The sequence below is a fragment of the Cyprinus carpio genome, chromosome A9, assembly GCF_018340385.1.
Source record: "Cyprinus carpio isolate SPL01 chromosome A9, ASM1834038v1, whole genome shotgun sequence".
Taxonomy (NCBI): domain Eukaryota; kingdom Metazoa; phylum Chordata; class Actinopteri; order Cypriniformes; family Cyprinidae; genus Cyprinus; species Cyprinus carpio.
Window position 1 is genome coordinate 31,042,476 of NC_056580.1, and position 13,052 is coordinate 31,055,527.

Below are 13,052 nucleotides of genomic sequence, written 5' to 3' on the forward strand. Positions count from 1 at the left end.
TTATTTTCACAATTAATCAAATTTAACACATTTAACATATTTCTTGTATTGCATGATTTTTATTTGAATGAGCATAAAGCCATGACTACACTAATACTTACATGATGTATTAATATTTTATGATTTAAATGATATATATTTTAATTATTATTATTTTTGCATTATAATAATGAAAATCTAGTGGGAAAATGATCCAAAATGATGTAAAAAAAAAAAAAAAAAAAATTCCTATTGGTCCTACAGATTAGGCTTATTTATTTTATATTTTAGTTTATTTTCTTCTCTTGATTTTGGTGTGAGATATGACTCCTGCCAGGTTTTGTGAGATGCATCACTCCTACATTCACATCTTATCATGTGCTATAAATCACATCCTCGTTGTGTCGTCATCGTTCAGATTAAAGTACTGAAGGAACGGGAGATCTCACACAGGAGCAGCTGCAGGAATCATTTCCCAAGGTCTCTGAGCTTCTGTCAGGATCTGATGGCAGTAAAGATGCTCGTGTTTGTGCTCGTCTTCATCGGGAGACCCGGGGAGATTCTTCTGGACGTCCTCCAGGTCTCAGGAGCTTGTTGGCTGGTGTTGCTCTTCTAGAAGCTCTCCACGAAGCTGCCGGGGAAGAGGCCCGTCCGGCCGGTGCGCTGAAGCGTCCCTTTATACCAGCCGTCTTCACGCTTCTTGTGCACGAAGACGATGTCTCCCTCCTTCAGCTCGATCTCGGCTTCGCTCTGCGGCGGGTACGGGACGAGCACACGGTACCTGACAGAGACACACGTGAACACCAGACGCTCAACAGATCATAACACGTCAAACATTCAAACCAGAACCATAAGAATCTCCTTCTGTCTTCCACACACACACACAAAAAAAAAAAAATCAAATAAATAAATAACAGTAAATTAGCAGAAGGGGTTGAAATGAGTAAATGTTGAGAAAATGTTCATTAGTGATGACACAAAGTTGCTGAAATTAAGTTAAAAAAAAATTAACAATATTTAGGACATGAAAAACCTTATTTTGAATTTTTCAATAAATATAATTCAATAATAAAAGTTTGAAATAATTCAGATTTTTTCATGTTTTTGAAAAACTTTTCTCACCAGGCCTGAATTTATTTGATAAAAAATACTGTAATTTTTTTTAAATGTTATTACAGTTTAAAATAAGTGAATCTCTGTTAAAGTGTAATTTATTTCTGTGATGCGCAGCTGTATTTTCAGCATCATTACTCCAGTCTTCAGTGTCACATGATCTTCAGAAATCATTCTAATATGATGATTTGCTGCTCGAGGTAATTTTAGTGGAAACAGTCATACACTAATTTGGGGTAAGTAAGATTAAAAAAATTTAAAAATGTATGCTTTTATTCATCAAAGACACATTAAATTGATCAAAAGTGACAGTAAAGACATTTATAATGTTACAAAATATTTCTATTTCAAATAAATGCTGTTCTTCTGAACTTTCTATTCATCTGTGAATCCTGAAAAATAAAATATATCACAGTTTCCACAGAAATATTGTGCAGAACAACTGTGTTCAACATTTATAATAATCAGAAATGTTTCTTGAGCAGCAAATCATCATATTAGAATGATTTCTGAAGATCATGTGACACTGAAGACTGGAGTAATGATGCTGAAAATACAGCTGCACATCACAGAAATACATTACACTTTAACAGAGATTCACACAGAAAACAGCTGTTTTACTTTATAATAATATTTCACAATTTTAACTGTATGTTTGATTAAATAAAAAAGACTACTTTCATTGAAAAAAATATTATTCCAAACCTTTGACTGGTAGTGTAAAAATATGAAATATCTTCAGATAATAATTAATAATTTCAATACTAGTAAACGCACCAGATTTTGCAGTCCACAAGAGGGCGCCAAAACAGCACCGTGTTGTAAAATACTGTTCAAAAACAAACCTGCTGCTTCAAGTGCACTTATTTTTAAACTAAAATGCACAAAATCAAAAGTGTAACATTTTTGTCATTTTCTTCATTGCTTGCTACACATGCATTCAAATGTGCCTTCTGATCTTAACTTGGCTGAGTATTTGAGTTGTAATGGTAATCTGTCAGCCGGGTCAGGAGCAGGGACTGACCTCTCTCGAGATAAAGGCTTGGGTTCGGGTCGGACGGCCAGCGGTGAGGAGGAACACGGCTGTCTCGCCGGCGGAGACACAGAGAAGCTGAGGTCCAGCGAGCCGCTCTTCCTCTGCAGCGGCTCCATGCTCATGGCTCCCTGCATCTCGCTCTCGATGGGGCAGGACCCGGCTCGTCCGTGACCCCCGGCTGACCGCAGCTCCGGGGCCATGGCCCCCTGCACCGAGCAGGACGAGGAGGACTCGTGGGTCGGAGAGACGGACGGCGGAGACCGGGACTTCTTCTTAGCTGCGGCTCCGGAGAGAAGCTTGAGGAGACCGCTGCTCTTCTTCTCTTTCTGTGAGAGACACACAAACACAGAAGAACATCACCATGATCCAGATGCTGATGAATAACTCACATGCAAATTAATTATGACAGAAATACATTACTATTGTACAGCAGAATGTACTTCTCTTAGTAATAATAATACTTATTAAAACTTTATTTTTCAATTTGAACAGTTTTGCATTTGTTTGCATTACATTTTAAAAGATTAATTACATTGTTAATGTTTAATGCCATCACCACTTTTTTTGATAATATTTTTTTTAATTAAATCATAAATCCAGAAAAAATAAATTGTCAAAGTTTTGTGAATTTTTAAAATGTTTATACAATTATTAAAACAGAATCCACAAAATGGAACTTGAAATGGGAAAAAATAAAAAATAAAATGTAAATAAATTATTAAATGCTTTTTAAAAATTGAAATTTAATTACATTATTAGAAAAGAATGCAGAAAAATTCAAATGAAATCCAGAAAATATTAATTTTGGAAAAATAAAACAATTTCATAGGGACTTTTTATTATTATTATTATTATTAAAACAAAATCCAGAAAAATTAAATGGAACCCACAGGAATTTAAATGGAAAAAAATGGAATTTGAAAATGAAAATGAATCCATTTCAGAGCCTTATTATTGTAAAAACGTATTAAAGTTTTATAAACTCAGCTGATGAGACTTGCTTTTTGATTATTAAAATTGCATTAAAATATCAAAACTAAATCCATAAAAATTAAAACATAAAATATTTGAGTACAATTAAACCGGATTTCATATGGCATTATTAAATGTAAACATTTCAATAAATTATTCAGTTGGTAAAGTTTTAAGAATTCAATTGATGAGAAATTCTTTTTAGATATTAAAATCAAGAAAAAATAAAATGGAATGATAGTTTCAGGTATGAAGATTTCACGGGGAGCAGAATATTACACTACATCTGAGTATAAAGATTTAAACTGGACATGTTAGTTTAAATGGTAGGATTTTTATTAATTTATTTATGTTTACCTGGAATCTGTAATGAAATCATTTAAGGCTTGTTTATTAAATAAATTACGTACAGTAGTTCAAGTGTCAGGTAATACCTGTGAGAGTTTTACTATCATCATAAATTATATACATATATATGTGTGTGTTGTATTTTCTAGATGACTCTCAGAGAGCATCAGAAATCACAAGAAGCATATGAGAGATGATTGTGAGGCGCCTGCAGCCCATCTCAGCTGCAGAAGACAGAGGATTTATTGCACTTGTCACGACTCTTGATCCACGTGACCAGATCCCTAGCCGGAAAAATTCACTAAATGTACGCTGACTGTGAAGCCAAGTAATGGCAACATTTCAGAAACCATGTGATTCTCAGCTCAAGGTCATATCTAACTGTCCTGTCATTTTGTTGATAACTGGCAAATGCAGGAATAGGGCGAAGAACATGCAACGCAGCGGTGTGTTTATGCTTTCTGCAGTGCATAAGGCTGGGTGGGTAGAGATGCAATAAAAGCGTCTCCGGAGATCTTTCACCTGCTGAACAGAGAAGCTTCAACAGATAGATGTCAGGACTTAAACAGCTGCTGGAGAGGCAACATGAACAAATGAGTGCAGTTTCCACAGAAGAGTGAGCTGTGTTTAACAAATGAAGAGCAGCCTGTTATCCACCTTGAAAACTTCTACGGGCCATACGGAAAAAATATCAGATCACGACTCTCTTCAGGAAAATCACGATTCTTTATGTTGGTTTTATTTTGCATGTTGTCTGTCTTGTTGCCTTACAGGGTAACAAAATATAAAATAAAAAAGATTGGCAGATATTTAGGTTACAATTGAAACAAACAGTGTTTTATTTTTCAGGTACAGTAGGTGTATTTAGCAGTAGCATTCAAGAAATTAAATGAACAAACATAACTAGATAAAAAAGTTCGTCAAGACACACTTTAGGTTAGCTTGTGAAAGCCTAGCCTGAAAGTTTAAAGCAGCTGTAAAAGCCTGAAGTTTGAAAATGTAGATAGATTAGATGTTGATAACATGTTTCTAGCATGATTAGCACGTTTTAACATGATTGGCCTGTCACTAGCATATTGCTAGCATGATTAGCATGTTACTAGCATATTGCGAGCAAGATTAGCAAGTAACTAGCATGTTTCTAACCTGATTAGCCTGTTACTAACATTTTGCTAGCATGATTCACATGCTACTAGCATGTTGCTAGCATGATAAGAAAGTGACTAGCATGTTTCTAGCATGGTTAACAATTATGGCATGATTAGCAAGTAACTAGAATGTCACTAACATGTTTCTAGCATGATTAGCATGTTACTAGCATGTTGTTAACATGGTTAGCAAGTAACTAGCATGTTGCTAACATTTTTCTAGCATGATTAGCATGTTACTAGCATGCGGCTAGCATGATTAGCAAGTAACTAGCATATTGTTAGCATGGTTAACCAGTATCTAGCATGTCGCTAGCATGTTTCTAGCATGATTAGCATGTTCCTAGCATGTTGTTAGCATGATTAGCAAGTAACTTGCATGTTGTTAGCATTTTTTAGCATGAGTAGCATGTTGCTAGCATGTGGCTAGCATGATTAGCAAGAACCTAGCATATTGCTAGCATGTTAGCAAGTACCTAGCATGTCGCTAGCATGTTTCTAGCATGATTAGCATGTTACTAGCATGTTGTTAGCATGATTAGCAAGAACCTAGCATATTGCTAGCATGTTAGCAAGTACCTAGCATGTCGCTAGCATGTTTCTAGCATGAATAGCATGTTACTAGCATGTGGCTAGCATGATTTACAAGTAACTAGCATGTTGCTATCATTTTTCTAGCATGATTAACATCTTTGGGGAAGTCGTGGCCTAATGGTTAGAGAGTCGGACTCCCAATCGAAGGGTTGTGAGTTCGAGTCTCGGGCCGGGAGGAATTGTGGGTGGGGGGAGTGCATGTACAGTTCTCTCTCCACCTTCAATACCATGACTTAGGTGCCCTTGAGCAAGGCATCGAACCCCCAACTGCTCCCCGGGCGCTGCAGCATAAAAATGGCTGCCCACTGCTCCGGGTGTGTGTTCACAGTGTGTGTGTGTGTTCACTGCTCTGTGTGTGTGCACTTCGGATGGGTTAAATGCAGAGCACGAATTCTGAGTATGGGTCACCATACTTGGCTGAATGTCACGTCACTTTCACTTTTTCACTTTCAATAAAACAAACAGTGCTTTATTTTTCAGGTAAAGTAGGTGTATTTAGCAGTAGCATTCAAGAATTTATAAAAACTATAAACACTTCACGTGTAAGCAGCTGTATTAAAGCTCTTCAGTAAAGAGCAGCGAGTGATTTTCTCTGTGTTTTGTTTTATTAACATTAAAGGAAAACACTCTGTCACCAGTGACTCACTCTCAAGTTCTCTTTCTTCTGTTATTTTGAAGAACGTGGGAACCAAACAGCTGCTGGTGACTTCCACAGTATTTTCCCTGCTATCAAAGTCAATGGGGACCAACAGCTGTTTAGTTCCCACATTCTTCAAAAGACCTTCTTTTGTGTTCAGCACAGAACAGCTTCGGGAGAACATGAGAGTGAGTAAATAATGACAGGTCTGTAGTTTGGGGGTGAACTATTCCTTTAATGACAAGCAGCAGCATGTTTAGTATTATTAGACTGCTGTCACTTTAAGACCTACAGGCCTCTGGTACACAGGGACGCATCCGTTTCTCTCTCAACTCTTTACTTTCACTTTAGACATAACAACTGTGTTTATATGTAAACCTTGTGTGTTTTTACAGTATTAGCGCAATCAGACTCGGAAGATAAGTGATCAGGCGCTGTTTGGTGTATGCACTCAGAAAAAGTGCACGTCAGAACAGCACATGAATAAAACGTTTAATCGGCAAGACTTTAAAGCACATGCAAATACAGTTATTTTGTGATTGTGAGTAAGTGCAGCGTCCCGTGAGTGTGAGTCTACCTCTGAGTAACATCTGATGTGAGTGTATGTCGTTGTACAGTATACTGTATGTACAGTATACAGGGCTGTGCCTCATCAGTGACTCAGCTACAGCTAAACGAGGCATATGGGAGGATTCTGACTCAGAGAATCTATCAGCAAAATAACAATCAGGAAGCAGTGATTGTCTAACTGAGAGGAGAAAGTAGTTCCCCGAAACCAAGACCCATTAGTTTGGTGGAGAAACCATGAACAAACCTTCCCGGCTCTCAGCAAAGTAACAAAAACCATATCTTGGGATCACTGCATCATGTGTCCCCTCAGAGAGAATTATTGATCAGTCAGAGAAGAAACAGGCTCAAGAGGAAAATGTCAACATTCTCTTGTTACATCTCAAACACCGACGTAATGTTGAAATAGTATGTGACAATTATTGAAATAGGTTTGTGTGACGTGTTATATTTTTGGTATATGAGTTGTTATATGTGTTTATTTGATTAACAGTGTTCTGTAGCAAAAAATAAGTCATGTCTATTGCAGTTTATTTAATATTAAAACATCAAAATACACTATACAATCACTCATAAAAAAAATTCATAGGAGTATCGGTATTGGTATCGGTATCGTTATCGTTGATACTTGTCTTGAAAGTACTTGGTATCGGATCGAAAAGAAAATAACTGACATTGGCCATCCCTGCTGTGCATATTTACACTCTGAGTTCATTAACAGCCCATAATTAACACTCGCTCAGACTACATGAGATCACGCCTGTCATCCAGACTGGAACATAATAACCACAATACATCTGATAGAAATATACTGATCCATCGATCGACTGACTGCTGATTTGCTCACGTCAGCTACATCAGCAATCATTTATTCACACTAAACGTGCAGTGTTTGGTCACCACTTGATGTGCAACGTCAAATCTGTCTCGGACCCCATAAAAATCTGTTTTAAATTCAGATTTTTCCCCCAAATGCATTTTTTTTTTTTTTTTTTTTATCTGGATTTTTATTAATCAAAAAGTATGTCTAATTTATTGAAATCAAGAAATGTTTTCAGTTGAACAAAAATGCATTTTAAAGCCTTATGAAATCAGTTTTATTTTATTTATTTATTTATTTATTTATTTATTCTTTCCATATTCTTTTTTGGCACAAAGTGCCAAAAATCAAACTTGACTTTTAAAGTAAATCTCGCATTGTATCCAACTATATTACATTAAAAATTATTACAGTTTTTAAATTTTTATGTAAAATATAAATAAGAAATGAAGATGTGCTGGTCTCTGTTCTAGCTTGTTTGTGTAATATTTTATATATTATTTACAAATACTTTTGCATTTGCTGTAGACTCAGTTTCACACTGTTTTATACAGTTAAAGAGAGACAGAAAGCTTGATGTAAGTATAAGTAAAAAAGTAAATAAAGTACATAAATAAATGTCTCACTCTAACATTTGTGGCAATTATGAGAGAAGTTAATTTAGTGTTTTTATTTATTTATTTACTGTCCTCTGTGATATCTAGTGCTAATATTTTTATTTTTATTTATTTATTTTTATTTGACTATTTAGGTAAAAAAAAAAAAAATTATTCAGTTTTAGTCGTTTATTTATTTCCAGTTAGTAATTTTACTGCTTCAACTTGCCGTAGTAACTTGTTGAATCTTTGTTTAGTTAAAATGTTTCATTTATTTGTAATATTTGTATTTTATGAACAGACGTGTTTGTAATAGTTTCAGCACTGACCTTCTCCAGCTTCTTGTCCTCGAGTCTGTGCAGGTCTGCTGTGTTCAGGTGCGCGGCGCTGGCGTTGGGAGGCGTGATGGCGGCGGAGCTCAGGGGCCTCAGGGGCCGTCCGGAGGCGGCGTGAGGCTGAGGGGCCGCTGTCATGGACAGGGGCCGCGAGGGGGAGCGGGACGGACTGGCCTGCGGTCGCAGTGGCGTCACAGATGCAGTCGGACGCTCAGGGCTGCTGCTCACCGGAGGACTGTGCACTGACAACAGAAACAGCATTCAGACACAGACAGTCACATGATCAATCATCAATGCAACTTTGGTGCATAAACTGATGAATTTGTCAAAAACAACCTTTTGATAGTCGTTCCGAACTAGGACTGCACGATCAATCAGAATAAAACCAAAACTACTGCAGTTATCAGACTGATGAAACGCATGCGTGTTTCAGAGTCAAGCGCTGTACTGTATTCACGTGTCTCTTCACTACATGTGTTATGAGTTTATGAGTGATTATAAACCAGATGCTGGAAACCCTCCATATGGTTTTCTGCCAAAATAAAAGCTTGATTTAACTAGCTATAAATATTAGTATCATAACTTTACAGTTGTTACAGTCTGTACTGTTTTTTTTTTTTTACTTTTTCTTTATTTTACAGAAAATTATTATAATAATATAATTCTTATTTTGTTTATTTTTTTTTTACTGAGAATTAATAATAATATTAATAATCTAATATAACAGTAAGAATATTAATAATTATTATTATATTATTTATAAATAAAAATATATTATTGTTTTTACATTATACTAGATTATAAATAACAGTATTATAATACACATTAAAATTGTTATTAAATACAGTTTAATAATATTAAAGTGATATTTCTTTGATTATTATTTTTATTGAGTAACAGTAATAATATTGATATTAATATTAATCTAATATAATAACAACAATAATATATATGATTATTTGTATATTACTGCTAATATAGTTTTTGTTTTTATATCTTGTTATTATTAGTAGTATTAGTATTACTACCACTAAATAAAAATATTAAACAAAATAAATATTACTATTGTAATATTTCACTATATATAAAAAAATTGCATTTAAGAAAAACAACATCATCAACAATAATGATAAGAATAATTTTATTTGAATATTGTCTAGCCCTACAAACAAGACCAGCAAACCTGGACCTTTAAAAAAAATAAAAAATAAAAATAATAATAATCTTTTTCAAATCGTATTTTAAATTGCAATTCATTTTTCCCAAGTCATGCATCCCTGTTTTCATTTCTGCATTCATCCAAAGCATCCCTCTGCACACACATCATCTTCAGGTCATGCACTGATCAGACTCTGCAGGAAGGCTACAGTCGTGTGGGTTCAGATCATCATGAGTGAGTAAAGGATGTCCGGGATCCCGTCCCGTCGCTCTGAGCCGCTGCACGAGCTTCACATCGCTCCTCAAAGTTCAAGAGCTGCGAGAATGCAACCCGGCAATTACTGCCAACACGGCCTTCATTACAGCAGACATCTGATCTGAGCTGGAAAACACTTTAACAAGCTCCTTCAGCGCGTAATGCGCCGCTATCTGACCTGAACTGATTACAGAGCGTCACGCTAACACACGAGAAACACTCCTGCCGTCTGCAGCACAACACAACACAACAACACCACAACCTGTTAACTGCTATCAAACCGGTGTAATAATCTCAGCTGTATTGTGACTTCATCTGACCAGCACAAATCCAACATCCCATAACCATTCCCTCGTGTTCATCTCTTACTCACGAAGACAAACAGCCCGTAAACACACGGTCATATGAATAAACAACAATGGAAAAAAGGCCTAATATAAAAAAACAATAATAATATATATCACTAATCAATTAATGAATCAATGAAATGAGTATATAAATGGCTATAATTATTATTATAAATGATGATATGATTAAATGGAATAATAAAATGATTCAATGAAAAATGATTATATACATGAATGAATAAACAGTTTAGACAGTTCAGTTTGCATTCGAGGATCCTCAGATCCTTCAGTGTTATTACATTATTTACGGTACACTAGTGTCATAGTGACATTTCTTTATCTATTTGTTTAATTTTTATCATTCTTAATTTTTATAATATAATTAATTTTAATATAATTTTATTTTCTAATTTTCTAATTATAATAATTATTATTATTTACATTAAAATGTTTTATTAAATATGTTAGAGTTTAATAGTATTACAATGATATTTCGTTATTGATTTGTTTAATTTATTTATATTGGTTTGTTATAATTTGATTAAATAAAAACATTAATTATTATTATTATTTACAGTAAAACATTTTATTATTAAATATGTTAGAGTTTAATAGTATTATAATGATATTTCTTTATTGATTTGTTAAATTTTTATCATTTGATTAAATAATAATAATAATTCTTATTATCATTTACGGTAAATTTTTTATTATTATATATGTAAGAGTTTAATAGTATTATAATGATATTTCTTTATTGATTTGTTTAATTTTTATAATTTGATAAAATAATAATTATAATAATTATTATTATATACAATAAAAAGTTTATTATTTAATATGTTAGAGTTTAATAGTATTATTATGATAGTTCTTTATTGATTTGTTTAATTTTTATAGTTTGGTTAAATAATAATAATTATTATTATTATTTACAGTAACATTTTTATTATTAAATATGTTAGAGTTTAATAGTATTATAATGATATTTCTTTATTTATTTGTAAATTTTTTATAATTTGATTAAACAACAACACTAATAATAATAATAATAATAATAAATAATTATCATTTTATACGTTATAACTGTTATTAACTTTACAGTTACTTTACAGTTTAATAATAATAGTAATCATGACTCTTCTGAGTGTATTGTCCAGTAATGACACACAGTGTGTTTCAGCAGACACTCACGCAGCTGCATGGCGGAGCGCGCCTGGTTGACCGTCTGCTGGCTGGACAAGCGCAGGCAGTTCTTCAGGTGCAGCTGCGGAGACGACGGGCTGCTGAGGGGCGTGCTGGAGCGGGACGCAGACGCAGACGCCATCAGGACCGGACTGGACGGACCGGCGGAGCCCGGAGATCCAGGAGCCGCTCCAGAGAGACACGAGCGCGTCTGACCGACGGCGAACGGAGCCCTGCGGAAACACACACACACTCGCAGTCACACAGGAATCACGACCGAACGAGACGTTCACATTATTCCTGCAGGTTAAGCATCTAAAGCTGCTTTATTTCTTCTGTAATGACAAATCTGTCCTTTTACAAACGCCGATATATTATAAAATAAATTTACATAAAATAATTACAATTAATTCACATTAAATTCCATAAATTCCTGAAGTTTTTTGTTTATTTTATTATCAAAGAATTTAACTGACTTTTCTACATGTTTGTGGTTTTTTTTTTTCATTCACAATTTACATTCATTATAACAAAAACTTGAAGATTTTATTTATTCTGCATGACTTCAGGTCAAAAAATCTCACTTTTAAAATTACTTTTATTTTTTTTTAAAAGTGCTTGTGTGCGTCTTTGTGTGTGTTAGTGTGTGTGTGAGTGCGTGTGTGTGTGTGTGTGCATGTGTGTGTGTGTGAGTGTGTGTGAGTGAGTGTGTGTGTGTGTGTGTGTGTGTGTGTGTGTGTGTGTGTGTGTGTGATTGCGTGTGTGTGTGTGTGTGTGTGTGTGTGTGTGTGTGTGTGTGTGTGTGTGTGTGTGTGTGTGTGTGTGTGTGTGTGTGCACGTGCGTGAGTGTGTGTGTGTGTGTGAGTGCGTGTGAGTGATTGTGTGCATGTGTGTGTGCACGTGCGTGAGTGTGTGTTAACAGACAGGTGTTGCGTGTGTAAACACATTAAACCGCAGCTCTGGGTATCTGGGAATGATTTTCCCTCAGGTGTCTCTGTGCGGTGGGTTCTCATCCAGACGTGGTTTGTTTCTCTTACAGCGGCTCGTATCTGTGTGTGAATCACCGTCACTACAGTCTGATTAACGCAGCACTAAACACCATGAAGCTTTAAATGCCAGCAGACACAGTCGTTCATTCCTGCATCCCAATCCACAGGAAACAATAAAGAATTTAACCATTCAGTTGCCTGTGGAAACTCAAATATGCTCGATGAACATTTAATTTTAAAACTACAGCCATTAACAGGTGGTTGATTGTACAGAAAATGTGTCCATGATCCTTCAGAAATCGTTCTAATATGCTGATTGGCTGCTTAAGGTGTGTGTGAGCGTATTTAATTAAAAATAATTATTATTCAAGTAATAAATTAATTATGAAATAAATAATTAAATATATATAAAAAAAATGTAAACAGTGTTTCATCATGTGACCTTGATCATTCCGTTTTTGCAAAACTCTAAAAAGTCATGAAGCTCATAAACTGCAGCAGATCCAGCGTTTAATCTGAGACTTGTTTAAAAGCCTGTTAACTGCGAAAACAAATAAAAAACACCTGCTGAGTCAATGCCAAAACTATAATACTAATCAGGTTGTGGCAAGAAGGGATACAGCTATGGCCGGAAAACAACAATAAATTATATTAGCTACCTATCAGGTTGTGTTTTATTAATGTCTACACCTATACCTATACCTAACCCCAACCCTAAACCTAACCTTACAATAATGCTAATATAGTAATAAACTGTGATGCAATATTGTTGTGCGCATGCTCAGCAGGACAATCTGGCTGTAGTTATATCTTATCTTGCCTTAACCACATGACTGCCATGGTTTGTAGCCTGTCGTGAGATCTGTAAAAAGATGGACTAATGAAGCAGAGCGGGATTTACAAGCCTGCTTCGAAGACACTGATCTGGATGAGCTCACAGACACCGTGACACCCTACATCAGTTTCTGTGAG

The 13,052-nt window shown here is 35.0% G+C and overlaps 1 protein-coding gene across 1 annotated transcript in view; it reads right to left on the reverse strand.

The window, feature by feature from the left end:
• Positions 1–13,052, reverse strand: part of LOC109102834 (E3 ubiquitin-protein ligase SH3RF3-like) — a 41,510-nt gene continuing 28,458 nt past the window's right edge. Inside the window, exons 7-10 of the mRNA XM_042764477.1 lie at positions 11,101–11,324; positions 8,140–8,387; positions 2,117–2,454; positions 1–760 (exon numbers count right to left, since the gene is read on the reverse strand). Of these exons, the coding sequence (XP_042620411.1) occupies positions 592–760; positions 2,117–2,454; positions 8,140–8,387; positions 11,101–11,324 (979 nt within the window). The 3' untranslated portion in view covers positions 1–591. The remainder of the gene's footprint in view (positions 761–2,116; positions 2,455–8,139; positions 8,388–11,100; positions 11,325–13,052) is intronic.